This window comes from Pipra filicauda, unplaced genomic scaffold (assembly GCF_003945595.2).
Source record: "Pipra filicauda isolate LSUMZ 115617 unplaced genomic scaffold, ASM394559v2 scaffold492_size439525_pilon, whole genome shotgun sequence".
NCBI lineage: Eukaryota > Metazoa > Chordata > Aves > Passeriformes > Pipridae > Pipra > Pipra filicauda.
The window spans coordinates 197,921-215,784 of NW_024104634.1; the positions used below are offsets into that span (position 1 = coordinate 197,921).

The 17,864-nt window shown below is 44.7% G+C and overlaps 1 protein-coding gene across 2 annotated transcripts in view; it reads right to left on the reverse strand.

The window, feature by feature from the left end:
- Positions 1-17,864, reverse strand: part of LOC113999595 — a 25,744-nt gene continuing 7,880 nt past the window's right edge. Inside the window, exons 1-3 of one of the 2 annotated variants that reach the window (XR_005565536.1) lie at positions 16,625-17,707; positions 16,407-16,509; positions 1-2,757 (exon numbers count right to left, since the gene is read on the reverse strand). Coding sequence is in view for 1 of the 2 variants with exons in the window: in XM_039386572.1 (XP_039242506.1) it covers positions 13,824-13,848; positions 14,364-14,550; positions 16,407-16,509 (315 nt within the window). In the remaining variant the exon portion in view is untranslated. Of the gene's footprint in view, positions 2,758-10,660; positions 13,849-14,363; positions 14,551-16,406; positions 16,510-16,624; positions 17,708-17,864 lie in introns of those variants that run through there. The other variant, XM_039386572.1, reaches the window with a different exon arrangement.

Here is a 17,864-nt window from a genome sequence, read left to right on the forward strand (position 1 = left end):
GTAACTCTTGGGGATGGTACTGTGCAGGGCGAAGGATTGGACTTGATGATCCTTGGATCCCTTCCAAATCCACATATTCTGTGACATTCTGTGAACATCCAATCTCTGTTGGAAATTGCATGTCTGATTTTTTTTTTTAATAAAACTGGATTCAAATTGTTATATTTCATATTGTGGTGCTTTCTGTTGATTTCCATGGCTATTTTACAACATAATTAATCCTTACTGTATATGTATTATTTTAATGGCAAGATTGATAATTGCTCTTCTGGTAAAAATTAAACTATAAAATATCCTCAGGCCAGGAAGTCCTGTTCAATACAATTTATTTACTATTGGTCATCTAATGTATCACATTACTACATCTAATATAAAGAAGTAAAGTTCTAAAATAAAGAGTTAAAGCAGTTCTTGTCCCAGGGATCTCCAGCCAAGGGAGAAGCTGCTGGCTCTGCCTCTTCTTCTTTTAACAAGGCAAGTGATGTGCTCTGTACATTGGTGTCCCCCTCTCTTGCAGCTTCTTTGTCAGGGATCTCTTTCTCCTCCCCCTTTAGAAGAAAGTCTGAGGACAGCAAGTCATCAGAGGCAGACTGCTGGTCTCCAAACAAGGCAGGAGACACAAGGTCTGAGTGTCTGTCTCTCCTGCGAAGTCACTGGTGAGTGCTGGACACCATCTGGGGGCCTGCATATGGCTCCTGCCCATAAAGACAGGACCAGAAGTGGCAGGTGAAAGTATAATGGCTCACATCAGTGCGTAGTGTTGCTGTGGGCCATGTCCCCAAGTTTGTTAGTTTGTTTTCATCATATGAAAATTAACTCAGGGCCGTGTGTTCTTAAGGGAAAGAATATCTTAAAGGGTGGGAGATTTTGTCACCTGCTCTCTGCTTTGACAATTCCTAACACGTACACAGAGCTATTCTCTGAACACAGTTTCAGAGTTTGGTTGCACTTCCCAGAAAAACCTCCATGGTGGCAGCCTCTTGCACATTATCTGAGTACCTCCGCTCTGGGCCTGCTATCTGCATTTACCTAAAGATAACTGCATTTAGCTGGTTCCTGCAGGGCTTGAAAGCCAGCCAGCAGAGCTCTAATCTCTGCATGGCACTCAGGACGGAAACCAGGGCCTGCAGGAGGGACAACAGCTTTTGCTGTCGCTGAGTAATGAGATAGCAAACCTCAGATATTGAAAAATAATCACGCTTCCTAAAGGTAAGAGATTACCTTTGAAATATCTCAAAACCGATACACTCTTAAATGCTTTTTTAACCTGCTTTCTGATTCCTTTTAAAATACATCAGTCATAAAGCAGGGTTAGATTTCCCAGTTTTCCTCTGTCAAACCAGCAGCCAGCACCAAATGCAGTGTAACAAATAGCACGGTTTGCATATGTTCATGTGAATCCCAAGGGCTGGAACCTGCAAATTATTGTGAGATGTCTGAAGGGAAACAAAATCCTTAAGGGTTAGCAAGGCTGTGATGATACAGCACTGCACCAGCCCAGCAGCAACATGTAATACTTAGAGATATTTATTATGCAAGATACATTTCTTACTGGACTGAGTAAACTAATAAAACCATGCCCATATGAACACACACAGACACACCTCTCCAATAAACAAAGCACTACCTGAGTGAGAGCAGCAAGGGGAATAGAAATTATGCATGATCCTGTATTCTTGAGAGATTTTTAAAGGCCAAAATGCCTGTCAGCTCTTTGAGCGTTACTCTTTAATGAGGTAGGCAGTCTCACTTGGAAAATGCATTGGCATTGTGCATTCAACCCTTCCTCTTTTCTAGCGCTAGGAACCTGAAAATCAGAGAGGACAGAATAAAGAGAAGTTGGGCAGTTTGATGTGGAATTAATAAAATACATTGACACTTGGTATTTTCTTTCCAGTTATTCTGAATAATTTTGTGTCAGGTTTAAGTATTCCATTGGGCTCTTAGATACTTACAGTTAAACTCCAGGACCCTAGCTGATCAGTTTTTTGCCTAGTAGGAAATCACTCAACAACAAAAAGGCCTGATTACCATGGCTGCACTTCACTAGGAAAATAGAGAGCAGCTAAGCATGCCTTGAGGCAGTCATTACAAGTATGTCACAGCCACTTCAGCATCAAGCAGCTTTATCTACCTAGAAGTCCTGCTGTGCTGAGCAAAGCAGAAGTCCCACTGTGCCGAGTGGGTACCAAGGAAGAAGCCTGGAGGCTTTACAGGCCAGCACTTCAATTCTGAACTTGAAAACACACAGGCAACCACATAGCTGTCACTCTGTCATTACATGGGGTAATGCTTTCTTGATGCGAACAGCAGTCAGGAATAATATCTTAGCTATCCTTACTGTCAAATATGAGGACATGTCTCCTGAACCCTTTGCTGGCTTTCTGTGACAAAATTCTATTTTCCTCCAAAACTATTCATCTAAACCACTCACAAAGCTACCTTGTCTTTTTCCTTCAAATTCCAGAATAAAATTTTGGTTTGATGAGAAACTAGGGCAGTGGACAGGAAGATAGTGCATTAAAACCGTGTTTTTCAACTGATTGCCACTGTGTCCAGTTCTTGCTATGCAATAAGTTGAAGCTCTGCATGGTAATTGCTGCTTGCTTCTATGCTGGTGCATTTGGAAGGAGTTCAGTGCTTAAGTGCCACAATACCAGAAATCATTTGCAGTTCACAGGACTGAAGTCAGCGTATGCTGGGTGAAGATCTTTCCTGAATGATCTTTCTGCATCTGTCTTGAAACTCAGATCCTTCCTGAAGAAGTAAAGTGTGAATTTGGGGAGCTGTCAATATGGCTATCAATTGAACTTCTAGTACAACCGACGGCTTGTAAAACCAGCACAACCAAGGCTATTGTCCAATAACACACAACGTAGCTGAGTGCATTGAATGAGATTTGAATCAAGGCCCAGAATCAGGAGAGAGAGATGGAAAATCCATGCCTTAATACATCTCATTTAATCACATTATTATTTATTTATTTCTTCCCTCAGCATATTTCCTTTCAACCACAGGGGAAAGTCCCTCCAGGAGGTCATTGTTAATAAAGCAAAAGGTGTATTTCATCTACTTCTGATTGATTAACGTTAAGAACTCACTGCATGCCATGCAGTAATCCAACCTCACATGTAATTAACAATGTCCACTTTAATAATGTCAGAAATGCAAGCGTCCCCCACCCCAAAGAATTTTGGCTGTAAAAGGGTCCAGTATTTCAAGGACACCTCAGCAGTCTCAGGTTTGGATATAATTCACCCCTTCACTTACACAGCCTTGAACAAGATTAAAGGCTGTTCTAATTCAGGTGAAAACCACCTGCTCTCTCCCCACAGCCAGATGAAGGCACCTGCTAGGGCCCTAGTTTCCAGGATCACTGGGGAAACAAAAATAGTCTTACCTTTCCTATTATGAATGCTAGTTTGCAGGTGCTTTAGGAGGGAAAAAGAAGGTTGCAGACAGTGATAGAATTTATAGCAGAAAACATGCAGAGAACTTCTACACAATACCTCAGCTGCCTGAAACTCAAGGGCTCTAACACCTGCCTCTACAAGTCCTTAAAGAGACAACTTAAGCTGCTTAGAAACCCCATCTGCTTCATCATGAACAACAGTGGGGCCCTTCTAAGGGGGTTTGCATAGCCAAGTGGGTGAGGGAACATCATGTCAAGGGCAGGTGAAATGATGTGGATGATCAGTGAATCAGTCTCCTTAAGACATAGCGTCTGTGCAACTGGACATTCCCTAGCAGAGGATATGGGGAAGAAAGAGCACAAGGGTTTTCATTGTGAGAGAAGTAACACCAGGGAAAGCACAGTCCTTTGCATGAGGCAGAAGCTGGGTTTGCAGGGAATCCACAGAACACAGGAGGCTGAGAAAGTGGCCAAAGAATCATGAGAGACCTCTAAGCTGCCCCTGTTTTGCTCCCCTTCTGACTCCAGCCTGGGGATCAGGCAGGTCCAGAGATTCCTCCACCTCTGATTCCTTGCTGTTTTCCCTTCTTTGCCTGGGCTTAACCAGCTTAGTCACCATGTGTGACTCATTGCTGGGGTGAGTCGAAGCCTGTGGCAGCAAGGGAGGGAGATCCCACTGCAGAAGAGGCCTCTGCAGTCCTCTCTGATCCTGACCCCACATGAAAGGCACTTTCTCTAAAACCCTCTTACCCATGCTCAAGAGAACAGCCCAACCAGTCCCCTCAACAAGCCATCCTCTGTTGTGAAGCCCACACTGCTGAATTTGAATGGTGAAAGTGTCCTGCTAGTTTAGGAGTCATGCAGTCACCAAACAGTTGAGATTAGAGATTCTGGAAAGAAAAAACCCAAGTAGAAGTAAGCAAACAGTTTGTCTCAGGACCACAGAAGAGTCCCAGGCCAGGAAGAAAGAAATTCATTTACGTAGGGCTCTCAGGCAACCATTAGCAGGGCTGAGACCTGGGACCCAACCACTGAATCCCAGCCTCATGCATTTTTTCCTCTTGGACATACCACAGTCTTGATAAAGAAATAGTGCTTGTTTCTGCAGCTGCTGCTTTTAAGCTGGAAGCAGTGCTCACATATCTCTTACCATGTGTCTATTCTCATTAATACCAATTTTAAAAAAACTTCGCTGTTTTTTCATTGACATCCTTGCTACCAGCCATACACAATTAAACAGAAGAAATAAGAGGCTTTAGCTGCAATTACAGTTTTGCCTATTTTGTAGAGAATGCATCCCATGAAGATTGACACAGCTAAACACCTGCCCAACCACACCGATTCTCCCAGCGGAAGTTTTCAGAGGGAAAAATTAAATTGTAGCTGTATGTATTGAATGCTCAGAAGCAGGCAGTGTCAGTAATTATCCAGCAAAATGACACCAAAAAGCACAGACACCAACAGTGGTAACTTCCAAGGGGGCCTAAAGTATTCTGAAGCGTTACCTTGCAAAGGATGATAAGGCCCTTCAAGAACATAGTCCAAATCCAGCCACCATCCTTATGACAGACAGCAAAACCTGCTAAGCCCATCCTTATGACAGACAGCAAAATCTGCTAAGCCCCTCAAACAAAGTAATACCTAGCACAAGCTCTGTGCTTCATATGTAGGAGCACTGCCCTTTCAGTAAACAAAAAGATGCAAGGGTGTGCACAGAACCACACATATATTTAATCTCTTTTACTCTTCGGCTTCTCTGTGAAGCCTATAGGACCAGTCCAGTCTATAAAACTTTGCAGACACCTCACATCTGTTTGCAGGTACACATACTCCACATAAGCTGGCAAGTCCCTCCTTTCCCCCTTTCCCTCGCCATGAAAACACACTGGCCAACCTCCCAGTTCAGTCCCTACCTTAAATCTGTTTACCTCGGTGCTGGGGCATCAATCCTACTCTTCCTCTGACTGCATGACAAGGGAACACTCCTTGGAACTCCACCGCCCAAGTGCCGCTGAATGGAAGTCTGTCATCCTTTCTTCCCCCAAACCCACATGTGTATCTTTCCTCTAAAATTCACAGTATGGGCAGGAAATTCCCTTCTTTCCCTTCTTGCCCACCCTAGCAATCAGACAATCCTCCTAGCTGTTGCAAGCCGCCACTTACAGTATAACATGTAAGCCCTGTGGCTCAGCCAAGCTCAGCACACGCCCTTAGCTGGGATCAGGCAGAGGAAGCCCACTCCACAGACAGTCCCAGGGAGGCCTCTTATTTATATGGAGCTGCAAGTCCACAGTGAAGAGTGTGGCATCAACCAAGGCTCGAAGCAAGCACTGGATCTGCAGCAATAAACACAAACCAGGTCAGGTAACCAGCCACACCCTGACTTGGGGCATGACTACGAGGAAGTGCATAGATGTTCTCCGTTGACATATTTTTGCAACACAGTATCCCTAAAGCCAAGTACAGAGGAGTCAAAATGAACCAGGCACAGAAGGGGAGATAGTACAGGGATATGCCAGATTCTGTAAAGGCATCTGGGGTCACGGATGAGGTCACATTGCTTGCAAACCCCCACAACCACGGTTCTGTCTGCAGCTGTGCCAAGGCCAGCGTTTTCCAAGTGTCTCCTTGACACCTATTGGAAAACTAGGGAACATAGGACCCACATGATTATCCTATGGCAGAAATCCAGGCACAACTCTTCACGCCAGGTGACACAGTCTCCAGATCTATAGCAATCCAAAAATGCAGTTTTCCAGATCATCAGCCTCCTGATGTTTCAGTGTCAAAATTAGTCCCCATCTGCTGTCCCCAGGACAAAGTCAACACCCAGCTTCAAAAGCCTGAAACTTCCAATGCACAAAGCCTACTGGTTAGGACTCACTTCTCGGGCCCAGGAAGTACAGGGGCAACCTCTAAGCTTAATGAACAAAAGAGGAGCTTGTAGACTGCTGAGGGGTTGCAGGGGACAGGTAGAAGGAAGGGTGGTGGAGCCATCACGAAGAACCTTAGCCACGTGTATACAGGAAGGCATCTCCTAGCCTTAGGAAGCAGAGGGTTAACCTTCTCTCCTTTTTCACAGCACAAAACTGGCAAACTAGGGCTTCAAAAAGCAATCCAGGCAAGGAATGGAGACATAGATGTAAATTTTCCCAGCATTATACTGGGAAGACAAATCATTACTTTTCACCAGAGCATCTTTGCAGTAAAAACACCCTACCAAACCATTCAGTAACTCTCAAAAAATATTCTGCAGCTCTTATCAGATTCTCAGTGTTAAGGAAACCTTCCTGTCTGATCATTCAGGACCACTCTGACAATCAAATTCTTACCATCCCAGATTTTCACTGCTGGGACCAAAGCACCTTCACAGCAGTGCCCCACTTACCACACACCACACTCACAGTCAGTTCCCTCACCAGCTCAGCCCCAGGTTTTCCATAGCAGAGTCCCACACAACTGGTTCCTTTAACACCAAAACACCTTGAGGTGGTGCCACCCAGGGAGGGACCCCCAACAAAGGAATTCCTTGGATATTGTACCCTTACAGTCTGTGCATCCATTCCAGTGGTGATATTTAGTCTGGGGTCTCTCGCTGTTCACTGGCTCCTGCAGAGTCTCTGGGTGACCAGCTACCCCCCGGCCATGCCGCAGGGCCCCAAGCCCTTTGTCAGGGAAAGGGTCAGTGCCAGGTCATGGCCCCTTGCCAAGGGATCCAGCCATTTCCCCCCACCCCAGACGTAATCTGCAGCTCGCACCTCAGCTGCACACCAGCTATTTGCACTAGTGTGTTCCTCAACACCCAGGTCAGACAAATTTTCTCTCAGCTCATTAGGACAGAGATACAGTGCCCCAAAAAACAACTGTTCACAAACCCAAAACATCTGGTAACACAGAGAGAGGAAGGCAGCAGCACCCTAAGGAACTCAGACAAGGGTCTGAAGCACAAACATGCACACAAGTAAAGTAGATACATGCTGGGTTTATTCTGGAATGAATTCATGCCTTTCAGCATGCAATGAAACACTGGATCCAGATTTCAACAACCATTGCAGGAATAGGCACATCTAGTTTATTCTGTTCAGATGTGGAATTTGCCAGGAGAGGGAATAGAATTCATGACACTGGATAAACAACTATTATTAAGTTTTACTTAGGCTAATCCTGTATGCTGGCAGGGAAATGGACAAAATGGACAGTCAGGGTCTCTTCCACCTCTGATAACTAGGAGTTGTATTTTATCTGCTCTGTCCTACTCACATTCTAACAAGAAACTAGACATTTTAGTAGATCACTTATATCCAATGCTTAAAAATTGTGTTACTACACTGTACAACAGAACTTTGAGCTCTCTGTTGATACTTTCAAGAATATTTACAGGACTAGCCAGTTTCAAGCAAATATTACAGAACAAGGCCAAAATACAAATTTCCTGCATGCTCTTACACAGCAAACCTGATTTTTTTTTTAAAAAAAAAAAAAAGGAAAAACCAAACTCCATACAGGGGACAAATATCTCACAGGAGACATTACTCAGGAGACATTACTCAGGTAAGAGTCTTCCATCAGGCCAATCCCAAACATACCCAGCAACCAGGCACAGTGATTACTGGCAAATATCAAGAGCACTGGTGAGAAACATCAGAGTCACCTTGCAATGACACCCCAGCTGGGTGAGGAGAAGGAAGGAGAAATAAAGACCAAAGGCATCACCTCTGTCAGGAATTACTTCTCTCAGATCTACTACAGCTCATGGATTTGGGCTTTGATGGTCAAACTCCAACACACTTTGGAGTTTGAGGAGAGGCTGAGAAAGCCTGTAATGAAAAATAAAAACTGACATTTTTCACTCATTCTGTTACTGCATCTTGCTCCAGCAAGAATGCTGAGTCCCACCAGCCCCATTCTAAGGTCATGCTTTCTACGAAGTTCCCAGTCAGGAATTTTAAGTAGCAATATGGAAATTAGTGCTTTGAAAAGGGGTAACTAGTTGCTCTGGAGACCAGCAGTGCCACAGTATCTTTATAGATCTGGCCATGCCACTTCTAACTTTTTCTCTCTCTAACTGCCTGCTCAAGTGCTTCTAATCGCTATATACCATCCAACAGCTTCCTCTGAAATGTGTGTACACACCACTTATTAAAGGCTGGCAAACACAGGTAAGTCAGTTCATGCTTTGAGGTATGGGTCAAAGGAATGTTGGTTTAAAATGGGAGTAAAGCTACCCCTGCCCCTACCTTCCGGCAGCCTGACGTACATTGCTTAATGTATGGATTGGCCCTTGCCTTGCATCCAGCATAAACAGGGCCATATGAGGTTAATAATACTAGGAAAGACATGAATTAGATGGAATGTAAGAGCTTGACTGCTAATAATCCATGTGACCTCGAAGCCCTGGACAGCCAGGGGTCTACTACATGATAAGCTACAAGATGATAGATACAAATCCTTAGGCTCTGAAGACAAGGACTCTGACAAATAAATCTACCAAGCCTGACTATGATTAAGACACTTCTGTCTCATATATTTGATGCTCAGAGCTGCAGATCTTACTCTGTGAAGTAACAAAGTAACAAAAAACATCTGGAAAAGAAAAATCACACTAGGGATAGTACTTTGTATATCCTAAACAATGTAAAGTCCAGGTTAAAAATCATTTCACTAACGTGAAATTTCCCCAGGGAAGAAATGGTCCTATATGCTGGGAGCCTCGCTATAGGAGAAGCTGAGAGACGGCAGCCTGTAGGGACAGTTGCAGAATTCAGTCCTGTGTGGAAGTACTAACTTGTGGTTTCTCCCCTAAAAACAATCTGCCTCCCACAGTCTAGGACAGAAATTATACCCTTTCCAAAACAGCGCAGGACAAGTTTAGAGAGGATGACTCTCTTTTGGATAAGAGCCACTGGTTGTACTGCCTCCAAAGAAACAATTTCACCTGCAGTTGGTCTGTACAGAAACAAACTAACTTCACACCATCATGCCTTTCTTTGATTCATGCACCCACAGCTGTCATATATACATCAGGATCCTCTTCAGATGGGCTGACAGCCTGGGACAGTGCTGTATGCTGGTTCCTGACTTTCTCTGGACCAGGACTTCCCCAACAAAATATTCCTGCCGTGAGCTTCCTGTGTAGGTCATACTCATCCCACTGCTGTCCCTTCAGACTCCAATAACCAGGGTTTTGCAGGATGTTTATTTTCATTCTGCAAATGTGGAATACAGTTCTCAACATAGCCTAGAGGCAGGAAAGGGAACTCTTCTGCAAGACAAAGGGCAGGCTTAAGGCCTGGGATACAACAGGGTTTCTCTTCTCATTTGCTGGCTGGTAGCTTGACCTCTAAATATTCATGATGTAGGGACTAAGTTCAGGCTCACTGCTGTGGATGGACTCTGCCCAATTCTTCCACTTCCTAAGAACAAGATCTTAGGCCCACAGAAAGTGTGTTTAGACATCTGTCTTCCAGCTTTCAGAAGGTGCCACAGTTTGGGCTAAGGCAAACTGTGAGCTTCAATTTGCCTATGAGCTCCAGAAGCAGAACGCAAAAACAAGCTTATCTGAAGGCTGCAGCATGGATGAAGTTACACAGTCACCATTACCATGTCACACAATGGGGTATAGGAGAGAGAAGGAGCTCTTTGTTTTTCATCTTTCAATTTCTCTCACAGCACCCAACAACTTCACTAACAGTGCAGGCATGAAGTTGGCCACTACAGACCCTCAGGGCTAGTTCTGCTTGGAGAATTGGAATTCCCACTCCATGAATTCCTGTATCGTGCATGTCTTTCACGAAAAATTCATTCAGCTTTGGAAAAACAAAACAAGCCAACAACTTCCCCAGTCACAAGAAGATGAGCTCGAATGTGACTTTGAGTATCTGCACTGAGCCACTTGGAAACATCACGCACTGAGATGACAAAAGGCAATGTCCAGGTAGAACATCACCCATCACCCAAGGTGGAATTTTACAGCACTAGCTCAAAACAAAGTTGAAAAGCAAAGAACAGGATGAAAAAGCCAAAATGAGGAAGGGAAGATAACACCAAATCTGAGGTTAACAGCAAAACCTAACCAAATGGACATCTCCAGACAGAAATATTAAAGTCGAGAAGCATGAACCAAAAGAGATTCAAGATGGAATTCTCAAATTAGAGCAGAACAAAATTAGTTGAGAAACAAAACAAGAGACAAAATGGGACTCGAGCAATGTTGAAGAAAGTTTTGAAAAAGTGTTCTCACCAGAGAAATATTTTTTAAAAATCTTTTATTTGGCAGAAATATTAACATTTTATTAATTTATAATTTTGTCAACCTGGTATAACAAAAGAGGCTAAATTCTGATTCCAAAATCACATGTGCCGTCATGCCAGCAGTCAGATCCCAAAAGTCAGACATTGATACATTTCCAAACTGCAAAATTTCTAAGCCAATCTAAGCCTGTTTACTTGCTGTCTGGAGTATAAAGCTATGAACAAGGTTTCCATTGTGTTTGGGTTTGATTTCAACATCCTGTCTGGAACATTCAGCTCATGTTTTCATGCTTTTCTATGCAACCATGAAGGTTAGAAACTTACTTTTTTAAAATGATAAAATGGAGTTTCTTATTCAATATCTTCCTTCCAGCAGCTGGGATTTTAAGAAAAAAATATATACAACATCCTGAGACTGCTGACAAAACCATAAGGCTTGGTAGCCACTGCAATATGCCATAAAAAAATACTGCTTTCCATTTCACCTTCACACATAACTCTCTTATTTGTGTAATTCAGACTCTATTCCAAAGAGTTTACGCAATGTTTGCTGAATCAGTCTACTAAAATGAACTATTTGCAACTTCTTTAAAGAATTTCCATTAAAGTATGACTTGGATAGCTCAACAACAAGCATATATCATTGATACTACAGCTGTCACAGACAAACATCTGTGCTTGGATAGGATCAAGACATTGTTTTATGGAGAAGCAGTGCTCCCAAAACCATCACAAATTCACATAGTGCCAGATTTTATGTTCACATTTCAAAGTAAACTCAAAAAAGTGGAAAATCACAAGTAGACATGAAGCTCCTTAATTATTCTATCGAGAGCTTAGAAGAGTCCCCTCCTGTGTTTGTTCTGGCAAATACATGAGATATCCAAGCCTCATGAAAATGCAAGTGTTAGAGTGTGTAAATAAATGATGAAGCGAGTTCTTCCACTCTAGAAGAGCCCTGCCTTTTTTGCCTCTGGATATTCACACACAGATTCATACCAGCATATGCTGGTCTTCCAATATATGTCCCCAAATTCACCCTGACTTGAAACATTTCCCCTGACCTGCGCTAGGTTTACTATTGCAGGAGTCTTGCTGCTTTGATGCACCCTCACAGGTTAGACAGCTTTCCAGGACATGCCTTCTTCACCCAGAGTTTTGGTCCTGTGACACAGTTGTGTTGCAAACCAGGATTCCTTCAGGCTAAGAAGCTGTTCTGATGGTCAATGATATACAAGATATATATTCTTTAGATATAAATTTCTAGTGAAAATCTGGAGAGGAAAAATTCTTCTGTCAAAATGCAGCCTGTTTCAGCTAAAAGTGGAACTCATTTCACAGCTGCTGCAGCACTGAAGACAATTCATTAATGTTAAAGATCCCTTACATGGTTCAGGAGAAAGAGAGGACACTTCATTTGGCACCAGCATGAGTTCACACTCCACTTAAAATTCCCGCATGCTGGAGTGAGAATCAGGTTCTGCACCCAGAGCAGGGAGCTCACCAAGAGGGAGTGTTTTGCAGATGATGTCTCTCTCTGAGGTGGCTGTTCAGTTCAACTGGTTTGCTTTTCAGCAAGATGGAGCTCACAGCATGTCAGACAGCACAAAGCTTCTGCCTTGCTTGGCAATCCTGCCTAACTCAGCACTCCCAAGAAAAAAACAATACCCTGGGGGCCTCCTACAAACTCCCTAGAGCTGCTGCAGTCTCTTATTTCAAACAGGGACATACATGGCCAAGCTGTACTTAGGACTGCTACAATTTTCTATTTCTAGCTTGGGGAGATCATGCTTGATGTAATGCTACTGCCCTGTGCAGCCAGAGATGATCGTGACCAGAAAAGGGTGAATCTGCAACCAGATTCTGTGTTGCAGAACAGGCTTGTCTCCAGGATTAGGATAGTATTTCCAGACAGCTAACTCCAACCAAAAGCAGAAGGAAGCCACGTCAAACTGAAAAGTGCCAGAGCTGTGTCCTTGGTTTCCTGGAGAAAAAACTTGCCTGGCAAGTCTCTTGAGGTGTGCTTCAACTCTTCTCTTTGTATACTACAGGAATATTTGTTGAGAACGTCCTTTGCTCTGACAGACCAGCTGAGGACATGGATAGGAGTTACACCATATTTGATGCTGCTTTTTAAGAATCTCTAAGAAAGGACACTAATTTCTTTCCCAAGGAACTTGGTCTTCTGGTTTGCTATCCTCATCCTTGGAAACATTTTTCTGATTTCAAACTCTGATGTCCCTTGCTATAATCTAATACTAAGAGCTAGCAGGAACACAAGAACACATTATTATTCCACAGCTGACTTCACAGATTTTTGGAGATTGTTATAACCTCTGAAGTCCTCTCTTCCTTGAATTAAACAGCCTTCCAGTTCCCTCCATCTTCCCTCGAAAATCACACTTTCTAGACTAACCTAGCTTTTCTGATTAGCTCTGGCCCCACTTCCCCTGTATTATGACTGCCCATCAGTGGTCAGCATAATGAAACTTGCAGGCAACCCACCTCCCAAGACAACCTGCAGGACTCCAAGCAAGAAGCAAAAGGAACAGAGAAAAACAAGCCTAGGTTTGCACCAGACAATTTTCAGAGCACAGTAAGTTGCAATAAAAATTCCCACAGCACTGAGCTGTGTATTTCCTCTTGGCTACAGCCAAGTGTGACACTCACTCATCATCTCCAGCCAGCAAGGCAAGGAGAGGAAGGAGCCAGTCTTTGGGGCATAGTCACACAGCTTACATCCACTGGTTGGAGGCTCTACAGGGAAGGGCTGTTGTAAATATACAGCTACTGCTGCTTTTTTGAGGTACGTTTGCTACTGTTGGCAGACAGGTCCTTTGTTGAAGAGGCTCTAACATAGGACAAGGGAGAGTAGATCTGATGAGCTGTGACTGTTGTGAATTCTAGTGCTTTATTCTCCTCAGCCCTCAGTTCCTTTCAGATTTCTGTCAGGCACAGGGCACCACAGAAAAGGGGTGTCTAAACAAAAATGGAGGAGATGGAGCAAATTGAGAGCAGTTGCAAGGATGGGCCCTTCAAACTCTGCTAGAGCCAGGAGCTGAGGGCATTAGTTTGCTGATTCATCTCTGCCAAGATGCCATGGGGGTGGCCACTGCTCCTTGGCCAATATCTCACAGGCTCCAGGTGAGCCAGAGCTTCCTCACGCTCTCAGCATGGTTAACGGGCTGGGAGGAAAGACGCAGAAGGAAAGTGTCTCAGTTTAAAGAGACTGGAGTGTTTTGCTAAGGAGGATGAGTTATGAGGTAGACCAAACTCTTCTCTCTCAGAAATTGTAAAGCCAAAATTAAGAGGCTCCAACCCAGGAAGTATGGAAAAAGGAAGAAATAACAACCCTTTATTAAAGGATATATGTATATTGGCAAAAACAGTAACAGAACACAAAAACAACTAAGCAATAATTCTGTATCCAGAAAGTCCCCTTCAAAAAGGAGACAGCCTGATACTTCTATCCTCTAGCGCAATTCTAATCACGGTTGGCAGGGGGCGCTGTTGGATCGCTGGAGGTGCAGAGCCTGCAGTGCTCTGTGGTGGCCTGCAGGGGGCGCTGTTGGATCACTGGTGGTCGCCACGTGGGGGCCCCGGATCACGGGAGGAGCCGAAATGGAGATCTCCGCCCCCACCAAGGAGGGGAAGGGGAAGAAAGGGAAAAGAAAGGCGATTTCTTTCCCACTAAACTCACGCTGTCTGCGACTGGCTGTAGACAGGACTCCCCCTTTGTTCGTCAGTGGGCACAAACTCTACGATGAAATCTGAGCAGATTCGGCTGGCAAGAGAGCAGACCGTAGACAAACCGAGGCCGGAGAACAGACAGATGACCAGGTCGAGAGCAAAACGGCCTCCAAGCTTTTCCAACACACCTTGCTCCCCTTAAGGCACAAAGTGAAGCGCTGTTTTCCAAGGAGAGGAGGGGAGAAAAACTTCCCACCCCCTACCCAGCCCCAGAGAGGGCTATCAGGCTGGAATGTAGTTCTGCTAGCCAGCTCCTTTGTGTAGATAATCACCCAAGGCAGAAAACTGTCCTCTCCATTCAACATCCCTCCCCCACATGCAGCAGGGGAAAGAAAAATTCCCGTTTGGTTTTTTAGAACAAGTAAACCCATGACAGAAAGCAAGACATCAATCACATCAGCTTCAGAAAATGGAATGCAGTCATTTTTCCAAACTCACGATAGTGTTCAGACTAATTTTTCAGTTATGAGTTTCACATATTGAATGAACTATACCAATTATCTTTTCCTCCAGGTGTGAAAGACTTTTCTCGTCAGCAAAGCAGAAATGTGGGAGGATGAAATATGTGTTTGCAAAAATGCCAGGTAAGAGCAGGAAAGGAAGTAGGCATTGGAAGGGAGGAGAATGGATGGAAAAGGCCAGAATTACATTGTCTGGGGGAGTAAATGCTTCAACCCTGCAATCAAACAGAAAAAGTGGTATCACTGGTGATTACAAACCCAAATTAGCACAAAACTAAACTTACTGGATGTGCCAACACTCTTTCCAGAAGCACAAGTGCTACATTCTTCTGTAGGTCAACTAGCAGCGGGAGTGTGCTGCAGGCAGACCCTCTCAAGTCCTGCTATTCTATCAGCAAGACTGTCCAAAATCACCAGAGTGAGAAAAAATGCACTGCTGCTATCAGCTTTCCACCTGCTCACTGTGTTTTCTCTCATTAGGCAGCATCAATATTCCCAGCCTCAATGTTCTCCTTCTTCTAAGAAGCCTGCAATGAAGGGGCAAAACTCATCCAAGCACTAAAAAAATATTTTTTTTTTAAGGCAGAACAAGCACCAGAGTCCAGTCAATACTACAGAAGCTGGGATGTAGTGGAGACTGAGGGACTTTTTTGCAACGTTGGTCTATTTCCTTACCCTTGGTGTAGAGAATGGGAGCTCTCTGGTGGCAAAATGTGAATCTGCAAAGATGGACTTTCAGTGGCCCCATACTTTTCTCTGCTCATGTGGAAGTCTCAAGAGGTAACAGGAAAACAGTCCCATGCTGCCCTCTCCTAGGGCACTGAGAGCAGTCAGACCTAAACAATGGACACCGTGATTTCTAGTGCAGGGGTGCCTGTTTCAAAGCCCAGCACAACTCCTAGTTCACAAGCTCTTGCTCATGACCCTGCATCCCTTTCTCCAGCCCAGGCATGCAAGCTGTGCTGGGACACACATTCAGAGGCCAGGAGGTACCTGTATTTGATTAATGACATAATCCACAGCAAACAGCCAGATAAGTGGTTTTTTAGGGCCTGCTGTGGCTCCAGCTCAAAGAAAACGGGGGACAGTACTGCTATGGGAATCTGAGATCCTAATGAGACAACAGGAAAGCTGATGGGATGTCTCGTGAGAAGCCAACAGCAAAATCAAAGGGAAATGCATTAAATTGGTCTGCTTGGAGAAATGCTAGCATCTGTGTAATCTGCCAGCCCAGGGGAGAAACACCTCAATCCTCATCATCCAGGTTTCACAAAATGCCAAAACAGAAGCAAAACCCAGCCAAAAAAAAAAACAGAATTTGGGTGAAAAAGAGCTTGGACTGCCATGATTTTCACAAAATAAGAGGCCTCCACTTTTCCCTACCTGATTTTTGGCACTGCCTTCTTAGGCAACAGTCAAGATTAAGTGTCCCATAGCCCTCAAACAGTTTGGAGTCTCGTGGGATCTGGAGGACCCAAACCACTCCATGTCATACAGAGAGCTCAGGTACAAGGTTTCCCCTTAAGGCCCACCTTGACATCTGGTTCTCAGTTGTGTGCCACTGCTCCTCTCTGCCTCAAGAACAGCAGATTCACAGTCTGGATACATCTGGCATCTCTGGCCCTTCCAAGGGACCTGGAAAAGAGAGGCAACAGTGAAATATCAGCAATCTTTTCTGGCAAGTGCTCTGACTTGCAGCTCTAGCATGCAGATGAACTGTGTCCATGCAACCTTGGACAGCTGTTTATACCTCCTAGCCCAGGGCAGAAGTCTTCCATCCAGCTGCACCTCCAGAAGGTGTAGCAACACCAGGAGTCTTCATGGGCTCAGATGGTGATGAGTCAAAATCAGAAAGGATGAAATCCACAGAAGGTTATTAAAAATAGAGGCACAGTGCCAAACTCAAGACATTCCTGCCTGCACACTAGATTCTGTCAGCTGACTTTGTCCATCCTTCCCCACGCATGTCCTGCCAGGAAGAAGATATCAGGCTAGACAGATCTCTGATCTGATCCAGGACATGTCTAATGGGAGCAGAGCTGTCACATCTCAGGCCATAGCAGAGAATCTGTCCTTTGGCAATGCCCTCTGCAGCTCTGTAACGCTTCTTCCCAGTCTGAGAAATTGTACCATGCTCCAGGAATGACCCAGAGCTGGACACATTTGTCAGCTTAAGCCTCTCTGTAAGAAGTAATCGCAGCAGCTGGGGAGAAACAAGAACATCAGGCAGGTAGGCAAAGCCACAGAGGGGCCTAAGGCCTTAGAGAGGAAAAAACAAAAAAAGGGAGAAAAAAATAGTTGGAGACTACTAGTCAGGGCTGCTCTCCGACAGACATGCAGACAAATTCTTTTCACACCACCAGATGGAGCCGTGTCTTCAGTCACCAGCAGGCAGCTGGTCTGGCAGGGGACAACAGCCCTCTGCTCCCTCCTCCACCTGCGTTCGATGGGCATGTCCTCAAACTGCAAGGAGAGGGCAACGGCAGCCTTGCTCTACCCCAGGGCCTGGCCTCCCCAGCGGGGCATCTCACAGCTGCAGGGCCACCTCCACCCTGAGCCACTGTGAGGCTGAATCTGGGACTGAGTCAGTTGGGATCCAGGAGAGGAGGGTAAATGAACTGCCTGCCCACAGCTGAGGCCCCTGGAGCTGGAGTGAAGGTCAGAAGCACCTTTTTGAGCACAGCAACAGCAAAGCATTGTATCTTGGGAGTAAGACTTCTGTGATGGGCAATCTGACAGGGGAAGCACTGTCCAGGAGTTGTGTGCAGTTTTGGTCACTGCAATATAAGAAAGATATTATTAGAGAGAGTCCAAAGGAGGGCAACGAAGATGGTGAAGGGCCTTGAGAGGAAGCTGTATGAAGAGCGGCTGAGGTCACTTGGTCTGTTCAGCCTGGAGGAGACTGAGGGGAGACCTCATTGCAGTTACAACTTCCTCATGAGGAGAAAAGGAAGGGCAGGCACTGATCTCTTCTCTGTGGTGACCAGTGA